The sequence below is a fragment of the Arachis hypogaea genome, chromosome 5, assembly GCF_003086295.3.
Source record: "Arachis hypogaea cultivar Tifrunner chromosome 5, arahy.Tifrunner.gnm2.J5K5, whole genome shotgun sequence".
NCBI classification, from domain to species: Eukaryota; Viridiplantae; Streptophyta; class Magnoliopsida; order Fabales; family Fabaceae; genus Arachis; species Arachis hypogaea.
Window position 1 is genome coordinate 11,381,768 of NC_092040.1, and position 16,711 is coordinate 11,398,478.

General features: G+C 36.5%; 1 protein-coding gene across 1 annotated transcript; it reads left to right on the forward strand.

The window, feature by feature from the left end:
* The first annotated feature begins 15,377 nt into the window (after positions 1-15,377).
* LOC140184820 (uncharacterized) lies at positions 15,378-16,694 on the forward strand. The gene is made up of 4 exons (XM_072238000.1): positions 15,378-15,431; positions 15,549-15,881; positions 15,972-16,330; positions 16,427-16,694. The coding sequence occupies exons 1-4, from the start codon at positions 15,378-15,380 to the stop codon at positions 16,692-16,694; spliced, it is 1,014 nt and encodes a 337-aa protein (XP_072094101.1).
* Positions 16,695-16,711: the final 17 nt, after the last annotated feature.

Below are 16,711 nucleotides of genomic sequence, written 5' to 3' on the forward strand. Positions count from 1 at the left end.
AAACATCTTCAGCACGAGCAGGATGAAATGCCTCCTAAACTCCATCCTGTCATCTTCAGTATCCATAGCGCACTGGTTAACAAACTGTCTCAGCTATATAGTATTTAACCGATGAAATCTTCTTTGTATCGACACATGCTCGGTATTACTAGCGTCGAATGGGGTGAAGTCATCAACTGCAGCATACATGTGTGTTAAACACGGTAAAACGACCAACTGAATAGGAATAATAAAGGTAAAACCACGGAGGCCGAAACCATTTTAACCAATAAAATTCTTTTTTAAAAGATAAGATATTCTCACCACTTGACGGAATTCTGAACAGACGTTCGAACAGCTCAGCCCCAATGCGGATGACTCCATCAGCTACTTTCAAGGTGCTTGTTTCAGTGTCATAAGCCTTGGCCAGCATCACCATTAATCCTTGTTTAACATTCCACTTTGGCACTAGCTTAAGAAAACCAAAACCAATTTCTGATATCTCATCTAACTTTGCTTGCGCTTGGTTAGTTTCCAGATCGTGGAACAGATCTGTGATGTAGCACGGTGAACACCGTGTCTCTAGTAATTTCTGTTAACATTAACCGAGACCTTCAGAAACAAACCAATGCTAAAATAGAAAGAAACACAATTTTATAAATGATTTAATACCGGCTTTCCCATGTCTTGACGTCGATATCTTGCAACAGTGTGAAAATTATGTCCAGGTTCTAACTTGTGTTTTCTTCCCCGAACTCAACTAATTAAGCGGTTCAAGAAAATGATGAAATATAGATACGCACTAGATAATTACACGATCATATATCGCATTGATGTTACTTCATTATTTCAAACATGATTTGCACTTTAATTAATACTTTATTCTTACACATTGAAATTTCAATTAACCATCACTTTTGAATATTTGAATAACATATTTATTCTATAAACAGCCTGAGCACTATAAAGAAAGTGAAAGAAAAATTTAACAGTGTGCTATAATGTGTATACTTAATTATTATTACTAATCTATATATACCCTCTTAACGAAAACAGGAAAGGATGTGTTAGAAAAAAAACAAGAAGATGAGAAGTATCTAATTCTGACGAGGAGGAAAAAATTACATTTTTCTATTTATAAAATCATCCAAAAAACTTTGCCGCTTTAAAATATGTATAAGAAAAACTCCAACTTCTAAATTTGTTTGGTGTTCCTCGACCTTTCCCTAATTTAACTTTCATTCAATTTCATTTAGAAAAATAAATTAACATAAGAAAGATAACTAAAGAAGATCAAAAGGAAAAAGCGAACTCGGTTGTGAGAAGTAAAAAATGAACATATACATAGCTTGAGAATTAAGTATATGTTTCTTCAAAAAAAAATTATGTTTTAATCTCAAATAAAGGATATAGTTATTATTGCTCATTTAGGCTATTCTTTGTTTATTTAGGCTAAGATTGAATTGAAATTGAAAAATTGACACAATATTTTATTAACTAGAGATTAAACCTTAAATTTAAAAATTGCAAATTTCTTTCCAAAACTGCATTGTTACCTATTACAGTAGCTACCTCTACCAATGTACAAAGGCATATGCACTGTGTACATAACACATAAACATGAATATACAAATATAACACTACTGCATGATCAAGTCACATGTAACTAAGTCTTAACTAATTAAATAGATCCAATTATGTGTTATTAATCACTACGCATTCAAAAACTTGACAAGCAGAAATTTGTAATACAAAAAAGCCAAGATCACAGCTGAAGAATTTGTAGTAGAAACATACGCACAAAATTCTTTAGTTCTGCATGCACATGTGATGATGTGTACGATTTAAAGGCATATATATATATATATATATATATATATATATATATGGAAAAGTATTGTTAGACACATCTAAGACAAAAGTTCAAGTTACTTTGTAAATGTGAAGAGGAATGAGAAGACACATCTGAGGATCATCAACACTAATTTCCATTGTTATTTTTAATTGGTATTTTTAATTTTTAATTTAAATGTATCCTATTACATAGGTGCTGTCACAATACTATTGATCGGGTTCACCAACATATATAATGAATTAAAAAAATAGTCAATTATGAAAAAAACAATAACTCATACCAAAACATGGTAGAAAAGGAACAAAAGGGCTGTGTACAGCAACGATATTATATAGCAGGGAACCACAAATATGTTTCGATTAGTACTTCACAGTCAAGATCCGTCCAAAAAAAATCATTTCAGCGCAACTATCATGGAACCATCATTTCCTTTTCTTAATATAGTTAGGCACAGCATCGTAAACCATTTTAACACAGGGATCCACATCAACAAAAGGCCTATTAATCGACATATTTCTGTTTTCTTTAAATTTAAATGGAACTTGCAGTAGACACAGCATCATTATTGACTAAATCTCAACTCCAGCATAAAGTTCACAAATTAACCGAATAACTAGCAATTAGCCAAAAGATTGAAGACCCACTTACCTGCTGTTGTTCCGCTGGGGTCGAAGGGAAGAGACACTGCAAGTGGGGGTTGAACTCGAGACAGGGATGAGGACGGAAGAGTCCAACCGTCGTGTGCCTTCTGGCGGACCTACCGGAGGGTGTCGTGATGAAGGTTCTCACGGGTGGATGCGTCTCCACGACGACAACATGCAGCGGCTCACGGTATGACTCTTGGCCGATGTGAGACCGTACCTATCAGTGGCTTCAACTGGTTTTTCGGCGTTGACTCCGTTGAGGAATGCGACCGGAGAAGACGACAGTCCGGCGTGCTATGTGGCGCTGGCAGATGAGATGGGAAGTGAGGGTGTGTCTCAGCAGTAAGAACAAGTAAAAAGTGGGTAAACTAGGGTTAAAGGGGTAAACATATGATATTAGGATTAACTGAGTTAATTTGGGGTGTGTCTTTTTGAATAATTGGGCTTTCTGAAACAGCCCAATAGCAATTTGGCAGATTTTGGCAGATTCCTTCTTGGTAACGTACCATTACCGTTTCTATTTTACCCTTATGACAATGTAACATCAGCATCCTAGTGTTCAATGGTGGTTAATCAGAGGTATGATTTCGAAACTGTTACATTATCCTGCATTTATAGCTTTATAATTATATTCCTGATTAATTTTATTTTACTATGTTAATCTTGCACATATTGAATGCTGTTTCCAACTTCCAATAGATACTTTTTCTTGTTGCAATTTTTTGTTCGAGGCTTGCTACACATACAAGTCTTTTTGCCTTATAAGTCTTACAAGTTGGTACAAGCCCAACAAAAAACACGCATTACACTCCCACATTCAAGAGTAAATAAATACACGTTATTCAACCACTTTCTCCAAAGCGTGCTACTCACCATGCATTATAAACGACTCTTCTTCTTCTTCCTCCATGAAAACGAGTTTCTTGCCAAATTTGAAGATAATGAAACTTCAAAAATATACCCAAACGATTACAGAAATACACCCAAATGGTTACAGAAATTCACCCAAACGATTATAGAAATACACCCAAAGGATTACAGAAATACACCCAAAGGATTACAAAAACTACACCCAAAGGATTTGAGAAATACACCCAAAATTCGTTGAAATACACCTTATTCATAATTCAGAACTCTTTCTCTTTCTCCTCCTCATCTTCTGCTGCTTATTCTTCTTCAAAAACGATTTCAGAGCTTGATGTCAAAAAACAATGGAAATCAAGAATAACGATGAAAGAAAACAGAGAGAAAATACGTAAATAAAGAATGAGAAAGAGAAGGAAAGAAACAAAAGAGAGGAAGAAGAAGAAGAGGAGGAGGAGGAGGAAGAAGAACGTGCAACAAGAAGAAGAAGAACGTGCAGTGAAAACGTGCAGTAATGGTTGAAGAAGGAGAAAGAGAAGGCAAGAAACGAAAGAAAAGAAGAAGAAAAGGAAGATGAAGAAGAACGTGCAGTAAGAAGAAGAAGGTGTAGTGAAAACGTGCAGTAATGGTTGAAGAAGGAGATAAAGAAGGCAAGAAACGAAGGAAAAGAAGAAGATGAAGAAGAACGTGCGCAAGAAGAAGAAGGTGCACTTGTAAAGACTTGTATAAAAAATACTTGTATGTGGAGAATTTCTCTTTTTGTTCAGAACTTCAGATATGCAACTGAATATCAAGCAAGAAATAAATTTTTAAAAAAAGAAGAAAACAAAAAATCCAAATGGTATTATTCTACTCAATGAATAAATGTTCATGTGAGCTGAAAACCATTTCTAAAAGATTGTTTTGTTTTTACATAGGTTGAACTATTGAGAACTGCAATTGTCTTGGAAATTATTTGACTTTTAAAATTTGACCCCCCTTCTAAATCTTACGCTTAATTTAGCAGTGAGTATATGTACCTCCTCCCAATTTGTTTTGTTCTCTGTGTTTTTCTTCATGATCATCTATGTCAATGTCATCTATACAAGAATAATTAAGAATATCTCAGATTTATATAGAAATTCTATGAATACAGACTCATGCCTTAGATAATGTAAGTATTTATATCTATATTTAGATCAAAATCATCTTCATCAGTAGTCAGGTTATCATTATTAGTTGCCTCAGAAGGAAAATTCGCATTCGAAAAGATCATTGAAAGTTCCTAGATACTCTCTTTAGAATCTTCTGTTTCCGCAATCGGAGCATGCTTTTTTTTACCACCGGTGAGATCTTTGATAAATAAATCTTTCTTTTCTGGGGTTTTTCTATTTTTCATATAGTTTTTTGTTTTAAAAAGCATCCACCATTTGAGTCTCCAACAATTATTCCAATAATAACATATCCGGGGCCTGAGAGGCGGTGGTTTACCCTGTGGCGGATGTCAACGGTTCGAGTCCGCTTTGCGGAAGAACCCTTAGGTTTTCGAGTCATTGGATTCTCACCAACGTTTGCGTTCTGAGCTGAATATTCCCTAGGGAAGCCAGAGAGCAAAGCAAGCACTATTACTTCCAAAGATAACATCAGCTAAGAACGGATCAAGTGAGGAGAATATGATATGAAATCTAACTCAATATTGTAGTTTGTCACAATACATTGCTGTAAATCTTTTGGGATATCGAGCACCTTCGCCAACAGATAGTTTGCTAAGTTTAATAAAGTTTATTTTCATGCTAAATTATATAAGTTACTTTGTATTTTGCACGTGTCTCTTTATATTATTAATTTTATCATCATGGACAATATGGTCACTTTGTTTTTAATTTTATCACTTCCGATTAATTTTAAAATATATGATGTGAGTTAGGCCAATATGTTATATACATGAGCATGCTTGCGTGAACCACCTAGCTAGCTTCCCTAGGATTTTGTGTACAATAATTAGTTGTATATTTAATTTAATTTATTAGGCATATTTATTTATTATACTAGATAAAAAGTTAGGACTCTATATAATGAACTATATTTTTATAAATATTGTATTAATTAATTCTTATTGTTCAAATCCTTTAATAATATAATTTGATATTAATCCTAAATTATTAAAAATACAACATTCATATATTCTTAGTTGATTATACATACACACATGATGTATAGATATTGATCGTACATGATATATGGCACCTTAATTTAGTTATCTTATTATTTTGAGTTGAAAATTTTGGTTTATTTTTTTTAGAGTAAAGTATCGTTTTTATCCTCAACGTTTGGGATAAGTTCTAAAGTTGTCTCTAATGTTTATGATCCGTCCGTTGGCTATAATTCGGCTCAGGACTATAAATCGGAATCAATCTGGTTAAAACTAAATACACACGTGCAGGAGTACGTGGAGAGTACGTGTTTTGCTCTCCTAATGAACTTATCATATACAATCATATAACTACGTGCCAACCCAGATGGCACAGGAATCTCTCTACAAATCTCTCTAAACAAGCTCACTAAAGAGCAGTTATCACATAATTAGACCCACTAAATAACAGCTCCATAATATCAGTACTACAACAATTCTATAAATACGTCCACCTCCAATCTTAGGTACACAACACTATTGAGTTATTTGATATTCATCTTATACTCTTACTAACTTGAGCGTTGGAGTCTCTTTGCAGGTCCCAACCTCCTCCGGTGTTCCTTGACGGATGAAGTAGCTCGGCATCTGTGCTCTTAGGACAAAAAACTCCATACACACGGAAGAAGGAGTTATATCTCGGCACTAGAAGGAGTTATACCTCGGCTCAGATTACAAGACAGGAACATATGGCGCCCACCGTTGGGCCAAGTTTACTAAACCCCACTACTATTTTTTCTACTGAATTATTTATCTTATTTTGCAGGAAGAGTAAAATAATCCACCTCCTCCTCCCACCGAGGCGAGGCCGAGCGCTGTGAACAAAAGTTTAGCGGATGACCAAATTATTAAACCAAAAACAAAAACAACCGAGGCAATGAGGAGGAACAAAGGAACAAAAAAAATTCTAGTAATGATAACACTATACCTCGTAAGCTAAAACCGCGGTGATGGACACCCATGATAGACACCTAAAGCTCATCAGACGAGATACATACATTTTGTGACAATATTCTAACAAGTACAGGGAATATCTTTTTCTCAAAGGTGTATTTAAGCTAAGTTCATACGTCGAAATGCAGTTATGTGCTCTCTTCTTAAAATATCTTTACTTTTTTACTTTTAATTTTTTTTTTCTATTAATCTTCCTTGATCTATAAGCCATCCAGTACACGATCAGATCAAAACGGAACTATACTCCAATTTTCGAACGCACAAGATACCAACCTATCTATTATGTCCAATTATCCGTAATAACCGACCATAAAGATCGGACACTCAAGCTCAAGTACAACACACACGTGATACTTTGATGCAATCATTCAACTTCAAAATATCAATCCAAAAAATACCAATAAAAAAAACAAACTCAGATTAGCAATGATCGTTACTTTGATACATAGGTGATGGACTCATCTCTTTTATTTTTCTATTTTACAATATTTTATGCATGTTTACTTTCAACCCATTTTATTTATGTTACAAATCTTTATTATTCACTCAATATTCAATAATTAATTGCTTTGGGTAAGAAATTCGTCAATTAATTATTGTGGGTCGAAAAAATTCTCAAAGACAATTGATCACTACATTCTCGGATCATACAATCGACGAACTTTTCAGTTCGCGTCAATCAAATACTATATGCCATCCATGTGCCATCCATGAAAAATTGTTCTCAAATAGAAAAAGTATCTCCACATAATTATATTGATCGAACAACTCTTACCATTCAATTGTTTTTGAATAAATATCGACTAACCGGCTAAGTTTGGGGGCTACCACTAATTGAATAGCCATAACTATCTCACCTTTTTTATTCATCTTTATTTATTTGTTTATCTATTTCATTATTTCATCTATTACTACCAATTTTTTTCCCTCTCTTTTTCAATCTAACAAGTTGAGCTTGGGGGCTGCCATAATCACAATTCCGATTTATAGGTCGGAAGCTCAACCTGTTTAATTGAAAATTTTCACAAGTCAAGCTGGGCTATGATCCGTCCGTTGGCTATAATTCGGCTCAGGACTATAAATCGGAATCAATCTGGTTAAAACTAAATACAGGAGTACGTGGAGAGTACGTGTTTTGCTCTTCTAACGAACTTATCATATACAATCATATAACTACGTGCCAACCCAGATGGCACAGGAATCTCTCCGCAAATCTCTCTAAACAAGCTCACTAAAGAGCAGTTATCACATAATTAGACCCACTAAATAACAGCTCCACAATATCAGTACTACAACAATTCTATAAATACGTCCACCTCCAATCTTAGGTACACAACACTATTCATTCTGAGTTATTTGATATTCATCTTATACTTTTACTAACTTGAGCGTTGGAGTCTCTTTGCAGGTCCCAACCTCCTCCGGTGTTCCTTGACGGCTGAAGTATAGCTCGGCATCTGTGCTCTTAGGATAGAAAACTCCATACACACGGAAGAAGGAGTTATATCTCGGCACTAGAAGGAGTTATACCTCGGCTCAGATTACAAGACAGGAACAGTTTATATTGTCCTATTTAAGTCCCTAACATTTCAAAACGGACTCAATGTTGTCCTGCCATTAGGGATCCGTTAACAAAATTGATGGCGGGACAAAATTGAGACGATTTTGAAATGTTATGGACTTAAATAAGACGAAAATATTGGAGACAAAAATAATATATAGAAATAAATTTTAATTTTATCCTTCAATAATATCAATTTTTTACTATACATAGTATTCAATTATTTTTTAATCACATCTAAGTAAATTACATTTAATAATATTACTTTCATTTTAAATAAATTAATTTTTTTTATAATTTTACTCTTAAAAAATTTTAGTTATCATAAAATGTTTGCAGAATGACTAGTATATAAACTTGTATAAAAGAAAAAAATAATATATATACAATAAAATATAAATTATACTTTTTGTCTCTAATGTATCAAAATTCATTAAAATTATAAAAAATAAATTTATTTAAAATAAAAGTAATTTGATTAAGTGTAATTGATTTAGATGTAATTAAAAAATAATTGAATACTATGTATAGTAAAAAAATTAATATTATTGAAAGATTAAATTAAATTAAAATTTATTTTTATGTATCGTTTTTGTCCCTAACGTTTACGTCCTATTTAAATCCCTAACGTTTCAAAACCGTCTCAATTTTATCCCACTGTCAATTCTGTTGATGAATCACTAACGACAGGACAACATTGAGTCAATTTTGAAACGTTAGGGACTTAAATAGGACGATTGAAACGTTAGGACAATTTTGGGACTTACCCCAAATGTTGGAAACAAAAACGATACTTTACTCTTTATATATATATATATATATATATATATATATATATATATATATATATATATATCATTCTAGTTGACCACATGCATGCTGATTATTTGAAATTTTGAATGTTTAATCTTGATAATTTTAATTAATCTATTGGTGATAATTTTTCATGTGAAACAGGTTTTAGATCTTCTTCAACTCTTGTTGCTAGCTACTTTACTTTGAAAGCTTCAAGTTTAAATATTTGATGGGAAAGAAAAATGAAGGGAAACTATCATTTGAAAAAGGTAATTATAATTTTCTTATATTTTCTTTTAAATATTCTTTAAGTAAATTTTTAATATCTAATTTGTATATAAAAGAATAAATTTCTTACCTTTAAAATATATATAGATTTTTAATAAATAGCTTTTTTAAAATTTCTATTTGTAGTCCCTCTTAGTCATGTCAATCGATACGTCATGGATTGAAAAACTACGAACCATGCATGAGTATAAAGATGGTTTAAACAAGTTTTTGGATTTTGCTTTTGAGCATCGATCTCTCGCGGGTCGTCAGATTAAATGTCCTTGTCCAGTGTGTGGTTTTGGCAAGTGGCAAACAAGAGAGAAAATTTTTGAACATTTAATAGTCAAGCCATTTCCAGAAAACAACAAAGTTTGATAGTGGCATGGTGAAAAAGTACTTGGAATTGGGTCACAAGTTCATCAAACTAGTCATATTGTACAAAATGATTCGACATCTCAGCATCTAATGGTAACAATGCTCAATGACGTGTTTGGAGTTGCTGGACCTGACTTGAATGAAGATGGAGATGAAGATGAAGACAACATAGAAGATGGAGATGGAGCAGAAAATGAAGAGCACAATGGAAAAAATGTAGAATTTTTCAAGTTTAGAAGATGGCAATGAACAATTGTATGAAGGGTGCACAAAGTATTCAAAATTGTCTTTCTTAGTTAGTCTGTATCACATAAAGTGCTTATACAGAATAAGCGACATAGCCATGACCGAAATCCTCAAGTTATTAAAAGATGCTTTTGGAAATGCAAAGATTTCAAATACATTCTGAGGCTAAGAAAACCATAAAGAAACTAGGGCTTAATTATACCAAGATACTTGCTTGCCCTACTGACTGCATGTTATATTGGGGGAGGATAAAGATTTGCAAGAATGCAAAAGATGCAAGACATCTAAATGGAGCGATGTTAAAAAGAAGAAACCAGCAAAGATTTTGCGATACTTTCCACTAAAATCGAGACTTCAACGATTATTCATGTGTTCTAAGACTGCTCAATCAATGCAATGGCATGCTTCGGCAGAAAAGAAAGATTCGAAGATGAGGCATCCGCGGGATTCTGAAGCTTGGAAGACATTCGATTTACTTCATGATAGATTTGTCGAATATCCTCGAAATGTACGTCTTGGTCTTGCAGCTGATGGATTCAATCCCTTTGGAGCTATGCATACAAACTATAGCATTTGGCAAGTGGTGCTTATTCCATACAATCGGCCTCCATGGGAGTGCATGAAGCCAACATCACTTATCTTATCAATGATTATTCTCGGAGAAAAAATGCCGAAAAACAACATAGACATATACTTACAACCCCTTATTAAAGAGTTAAAAGAGTTGTGGCATGATGGTGTTCAAACATTAGATAGGTTCAAGAATGAAATGTTTACATTGCGAGCAGCATTAATGTGGACAATTAGTGATTTTTCAGGCCTTGGTAACTTATCTGGGTGGAACGTACACAGTAAATATGCTTGTCCTATATGTAACTTCAACACTGATTCATATAGATTAAAGCATGGTGGAAATGGTGTTTTTGGGGCATTGCCGTTTCTTAGAAAAGGGTCATAAGTTTAGGCTAAGTCGTGCAAAATTTAATGGAAAAGTTGAGTTGAGGGATCCCCCACCAGTACTAATAGGGTTAGAAATATTGGAACAACTTGAAGGAATCAATGTTTCATTTGGGAAGGAACTACAGGAAAGTAAAGGTAAGAGGACTCGACGAAAAGTTGTTGAAGAAGATGCTGAATCGGGGATGTGGAGGAAGAAAAACATATTTTTTTATCTTTCTTATTGGGAGTCTAACTTATTGCGCCATAATCTAGATGTTATGCACATTGAAAAGAATGTTTGCGACAATGTGTTATACACTTTGCTCAACGAGACTGAAAGGTCAAAGGATAATCTCAAAGCTCGTAAGGATCTTAAAGAAATGGGTAAAAAAAAGATTTATGGTCAGATAAAAATGGGAGATATCATCCATCTTTGTTCACGATATCAAATTCCATGAAAGATATATTCTTGCGTACTATAAAGAATATGAGAGTACTAGATGGTCTCTCGAGTAATATTTCACGGTGTGTTGACCTGAAGCAAAGAAAGCTCTCTGGATTGAAGAGTCATGATTGCCACGTTCTTATGCAGCAACTATTATCCATTCTCATACGTAATGTGCTACCAGATAAAGTTACTGCAGTGCTAATAGAGTTGTCTTCATTCTTTCAACAGTTGTGCTCTAAAAGCTTAAGTATTACAGAACTTGAGAAGTTCCAACCTCGAATAATCCTTACCCTTTGTCATTTAGAAATGTTGTTCCCTCCTTCTTTCTTTACAATCATGGTTCATTTAACATGTCATCTAGTTGATGAAGCAAAACTCTGAGGACAAGTACACTATAGGTGGATGTATCCTATTGAGAGGTAAATATCTCTTTTCAATCATTATTCATTTAACCTATCACTTAGTTATATCTTGCTTAGGTATTTAACCTGTCACTTAATTATACAAACTAGGTATTTAGGTCATTTGAAGTCCTATGTACGAAACAAAGCTAAATCAGAAGGTTCTATAGCTGAGGGATACATGGCTAAAGAAGTTCTTACATTTTTCTCTCGATACTTATAAGGGATTGAGACAAGATTTAATAGGCCATCACGTGTTGATGATCATCTAGATGATAATTACAGTACGCATGTGGATTCCCTTTTTCCACAAATGGGGAACTCAAAGGGAGCTTTCACAATATTTAAGTTGTCACCTATGGAAAAAAAACAAGCACATCGTTATGTGATTTTAAATTATCCATATGTCAAACCGTTTATTGATAAGTGCTTAAGGATTTTCATACATGTTTTTTATTTACTTAAAAATAGATGTTTAGTTAGAATTAAATTTTCATATCTGACAATTATTTCAAAGATTTTGTACGAAGACGATCTAAGGGTAGAAGGCCTTCAAATGTAGATATAGAAAAAAGAGTCAATAAAGATTTTGTTACTTGGTTTCCTGCATAGGTAAATAGCGAAGTCATAATTTTTTGCTAATATTGAGCTAGTATTTGTGGATATAATAACTAATATGTTGTTCTATCATAATAGCTTATGAACCCAGATATTATGAATGATGTGCATGAGGATTTGAGATACTTAGCAAAGGGTCCATCACGATATGCGAAGAGGTTTTCTACATTTAGTATTAATGGATTCTCCTTTCAAACTACCAATCGAAACAATGGGTTAAAGACCCAAACTAGTGAAGTTTTTTAATGTCTTCAACTCCTTGTGCTGCTAGCGCTAGTGATGCTGATGTTAAGAATGTCGATTTGTCATATTATGGCAAACCAAAAGATATTATAGAACTAAACTACAATGGCCGATTTCGGATTACTTTATTCAAATATAAATGGACTGACACCACTAGAGAACAGGGCTGTAGAAAGGATAGTTGGGGTTTTACTTCTGTTAAATTTTCACGAGTAATACACATTAATGACCGAGAGGAAGATGATTCATATATTGAAGCCTCACAAGCTCGAATGGTGTATTTTGTCAATGATGATTTGAGTAAAGATTAGAGTGTTGTCGTGCATTTGAAGCCAAGAGATTCATATGATATGGAGGAAATGAAGATGATGAAGCATGCGAGAATGAGCCATAATTAGAGCAAAACTTAGATTCTTTATTTGAAAATGGTGATAATCTATCATTATTAAAAAATGAGGTAGATAAACTACTAGATAATGACATTGGAGAAGACGAACACATATCAAAATAGTTAGTAGGTTAAATTAATTCAGTTTCTTTCATAATCACCGTGTATGAAACCAAGTCTTTAAATTGAGCTAAGCCAAAGACGGTAGAGTAGTAGAGTAGGTGAGTTTTATTAATAAGCGGTTTATTATAGAAAAATAATCTGTCTACCTTTCTTCTTTTTCAAATTAACTTTTGTTTGTAAATTTTACATAAATATGTTGTTTAGATTCATTAATTGATTTAATGGAACTACTAAACTTTCGTGCACATTTTATTCTATATTTATTAATTATTTATTTGATCTATTAAGCAGATATGCCAAAGCAAAAGAAGTATAAGAATCTACTTAAAGCAGCAACAGCTGTAAATTCTTCACAAGACAAGTTAATAGCAACTGCAAATTCATCCCGAGACAAGTCGGCAGCTTCAAATGCATCACAAGTCAAGTCCGCCGCAGCTGCAAATTCTTCCCGAGACAAGTCGGCAGCAGCTACAAATTCCTCCCGGGACAAGTCGACAGCTACAAATTCCTCGCGAGACAAGTCGACAATAGCTGCAAATTCCTCCCGAGACAAGTCGACAGCTTCAAATTCCTCCCGGGACAAGTCGACAGCAATTGCAAATTCCTCCCGAGACAAGTCGACAGCTTCAAATTCTTCTAAACCATCATCAATTGATGATGAATAGTCACTATCATAGGAAAATTGGTCAATATCGTAATATCGTAACAATAACAGTTCTCATGAAAAATAGTCATTATCATGGGAAAATTGGTCAATATCATGCATTGGAGACTAGCAGTTCTCAGCCAATTCAAACAAAACCATAGAAATGATTAGGGCAAAAAACCATTATAAACCAATGTGCTGTAGAATTTAAGTTAATAAGCCAAACTGAATATGGTTTCAGTAATGCGCTAGATCATATATTAATATAATTCGAACCAACTTGGTTCGAACTGCATTTGTTAATAATTCGAACTAGGTCAGTTCGAATTATGAGTTGAGTCTTCTTCATAAATCGAACCAGCTTGGTTCGAATTTTGATTGCACGTAATTCGAACCAGAGTGGTTCGAATTATAGAGAGAGAAGCCGGCCAAAGTAATTCGAACCAGGCTGGTTGGAATTAAACAAACTTTAATTCGAAGGAGGCCGGTTCGAATTAGTGGGAGAAAGAGCTCTATATATATGGCTGTAAACGTGAGTTGGTCTCATTAGAGGGAGTAAGATGGCTAGTGAGGAGAGTTTTGTTGTTTTGGTTCACCACAGAGGATCCATTAAGAGGAAAAATCGTTCCGGAGTGAAGTTCACAGATAAGGATCCTCTCTGTATTGTCGTTACTCCTACGACGAGCTTTGATGACCTTGTTAGATCTGTACTGATGAAGCTCGGTCTAGAAGGTGCGAAGCGGGTTAAGAAATTTTTCTATCGCATTCCAATCACGGTGCTCCAGGATACCGTGAAGTATGATTGTTTCACGATTAGTAGCGATGAGGACTTGCAAGTAATGTTTCTTTGTCGGCGGCAGTTTCCGGAGGTGAGGACACCAGAGTTATTGGCAAAGCTGGTTGATGTGGTATCCAGCTTAGGGGGTTCGAACCAGAATACTACCACTTTAGGCACGGCAGCCGGTTCTAGTTTTCGGCCTGCCATTGGTTCTTCCTCCGTCCCTGTGTACCAGCCAGTGGTCCAACCTGTCGCCTCCCCGTCTTCTGCTTTTGATCTCAACGGCAGCGTAGGCGACGAGGTAGTTCAAGTGAAAATCTGCCGAACGCTTTACTAGGCGTTGCACAGCTTGGTATTGGAGACGGATTGTTGGGTGATGCAGAGGAGGATGACGTCGAGCCGGATATGATTGACGATGACAGCGGCGATGATATTGGAGCGAGTGAGCCTGCATTGGCGGTAGGTGGTTCTAGCTTTGGCACACAGTAGTATCCACCTCATTTTTCCTCTTTTGACTTGGATGCCATGAGGCAGAAGGGGGTTTCTGGGCACTTTGTTGGATTCGGAGCTAGAGATGCGGAAGGGACTGCTGGTCTGACAGAATTCCAGGTTGGTCAGCAATTTCAGGATAAAGATGAGGCCCTGTTAAGTGTGAAGACTTACAGCATCCGACGAGGGGTACAGTACAAAGTAATCGAGTCTGATTATCGCCGGTATGTGGGCAAGTGTTCTGAGTTTGGGAATGGGTGCACATGGTTGATTCGACTGAGTCTCCGGCAGCGCAAGGGCATTTAGGAGGTCAAACGATACAATGCACCTCACACTTGTCTTGCCACCTCCATCTCGAGTGACCACAGGAGTTTGGATTATCATGTGATATCGGCGTTCATTATGCCAATGGTTAGGGCTGATGCATCCGTCAGCATCAAGGTGCTGAATGCCACGGCAGCACACTTTGGGTTTAGGCCGACTTACAGGAGGGTCTGAATGGCGAAGCAGAAGGCTGTTGCCCTCATCTACGGTGACTGGGATGAGTCATACAACGAGCTGCCCAGGTGGGTGTTGGGAGTCCAATTGACGATGCCTGGTACTGTTGCAGTCCTAAGGACTAGCCCCGTTCGAGTTGGAGGACAGGTAGACGAGTCTCAAGCTTATTTTCATAGACTTTTCTGGACGTTTTCACCGTGCATCGAGGCATTCCGTCATTGCAAGCCGCTAGTCAGCATTGACGGCACCCATCTGTATGGCAAGTACGGGGGAACGTTGCTCATCGCAATTGCACAGGATGGGAACTCGAACATTCTACCTGTTGCAATCGCACTAGTAGAGGGTGAGAATGCTGAGTCTTGGACATTCTTTCTCTCCCAACTTCGTCAGCACGTGACACCGCAGCCGGGTCTGCTGGTTATATCGGACAGCCATAACAGCATCAAGGCTGCGCTTGAGGCTCCTGACGGAGGTTGGTTACCTCCATCTGCATACCGTGCATTCTGCATTCGACACGTCGCTGCTAACTTTGCCCTTACCTTCAAGGGCAAAGACGCACGGAGGCTTCTTGTGAATGCGGCGTATGCCAAGACCGAGGTTGAGTTTTACTGGTTTGATATTCTGCAGTCTGAAGACCCGGCGATGTGTGAGTGGGCGAACCGGATTGATTATTCCTTGTGGACTCAGCATCGTGACGAGGGGCGGAGATTCGGTCACATCACGACGAATATCTCCGAGTGTGTGAACTCAATCCTCAAGGGTGTCAGAAACTTACCTGTATCCTCGTTGGTGAAGGCAACATATGGTAGGCTTGCGGAACTTTTTGTTCGCAAGGGAGAGGCTGAGGCCCAGATGGGAACCGGACAACAATTCACTCAGCACTTGGCCAAGTGTATTGAGGCCAACTTGAAGACGGCGAGGTGCTTCACGGTGACTTTGTATGACAGAGATAATTCCGAGTTCACCGTAGCCGAAACCACTCCGACTGGTTCCTTCTCATTGGGTAGCTACAGAGTATCGCTTGCCGCTTGGACATGTGACTGCGGGTACTTCTAGACGCTTCATTTCCCATGTCCGCACGCACTTGCATGTTGTGCCTACTCACGAGTGAACTGGACCACTTATGTTCACATCGTGTATAGGATTAGTTCGGTATTCAGTGTGTATCGTATGGGATTCACCCCTCCGATTCCAGAGGGTTTCTGGCCACCATACGACGGGCCTACTGTGATACCGAACCCTGACAAGAGGCGTGCGAGAGAGGGTCGTCCGAGGTCCACCAGGATACGAACAAATATGGACGAGGCAGATCCAAACCGTCCAAAGAGATGTGGCATATGTCGCCAACCCGGACACACACGTCGGAGTTGCCCACAGTTGGGTGGATCATCTCACACTGGGGGCCATTAGTAGCCATGTTCTTAGCG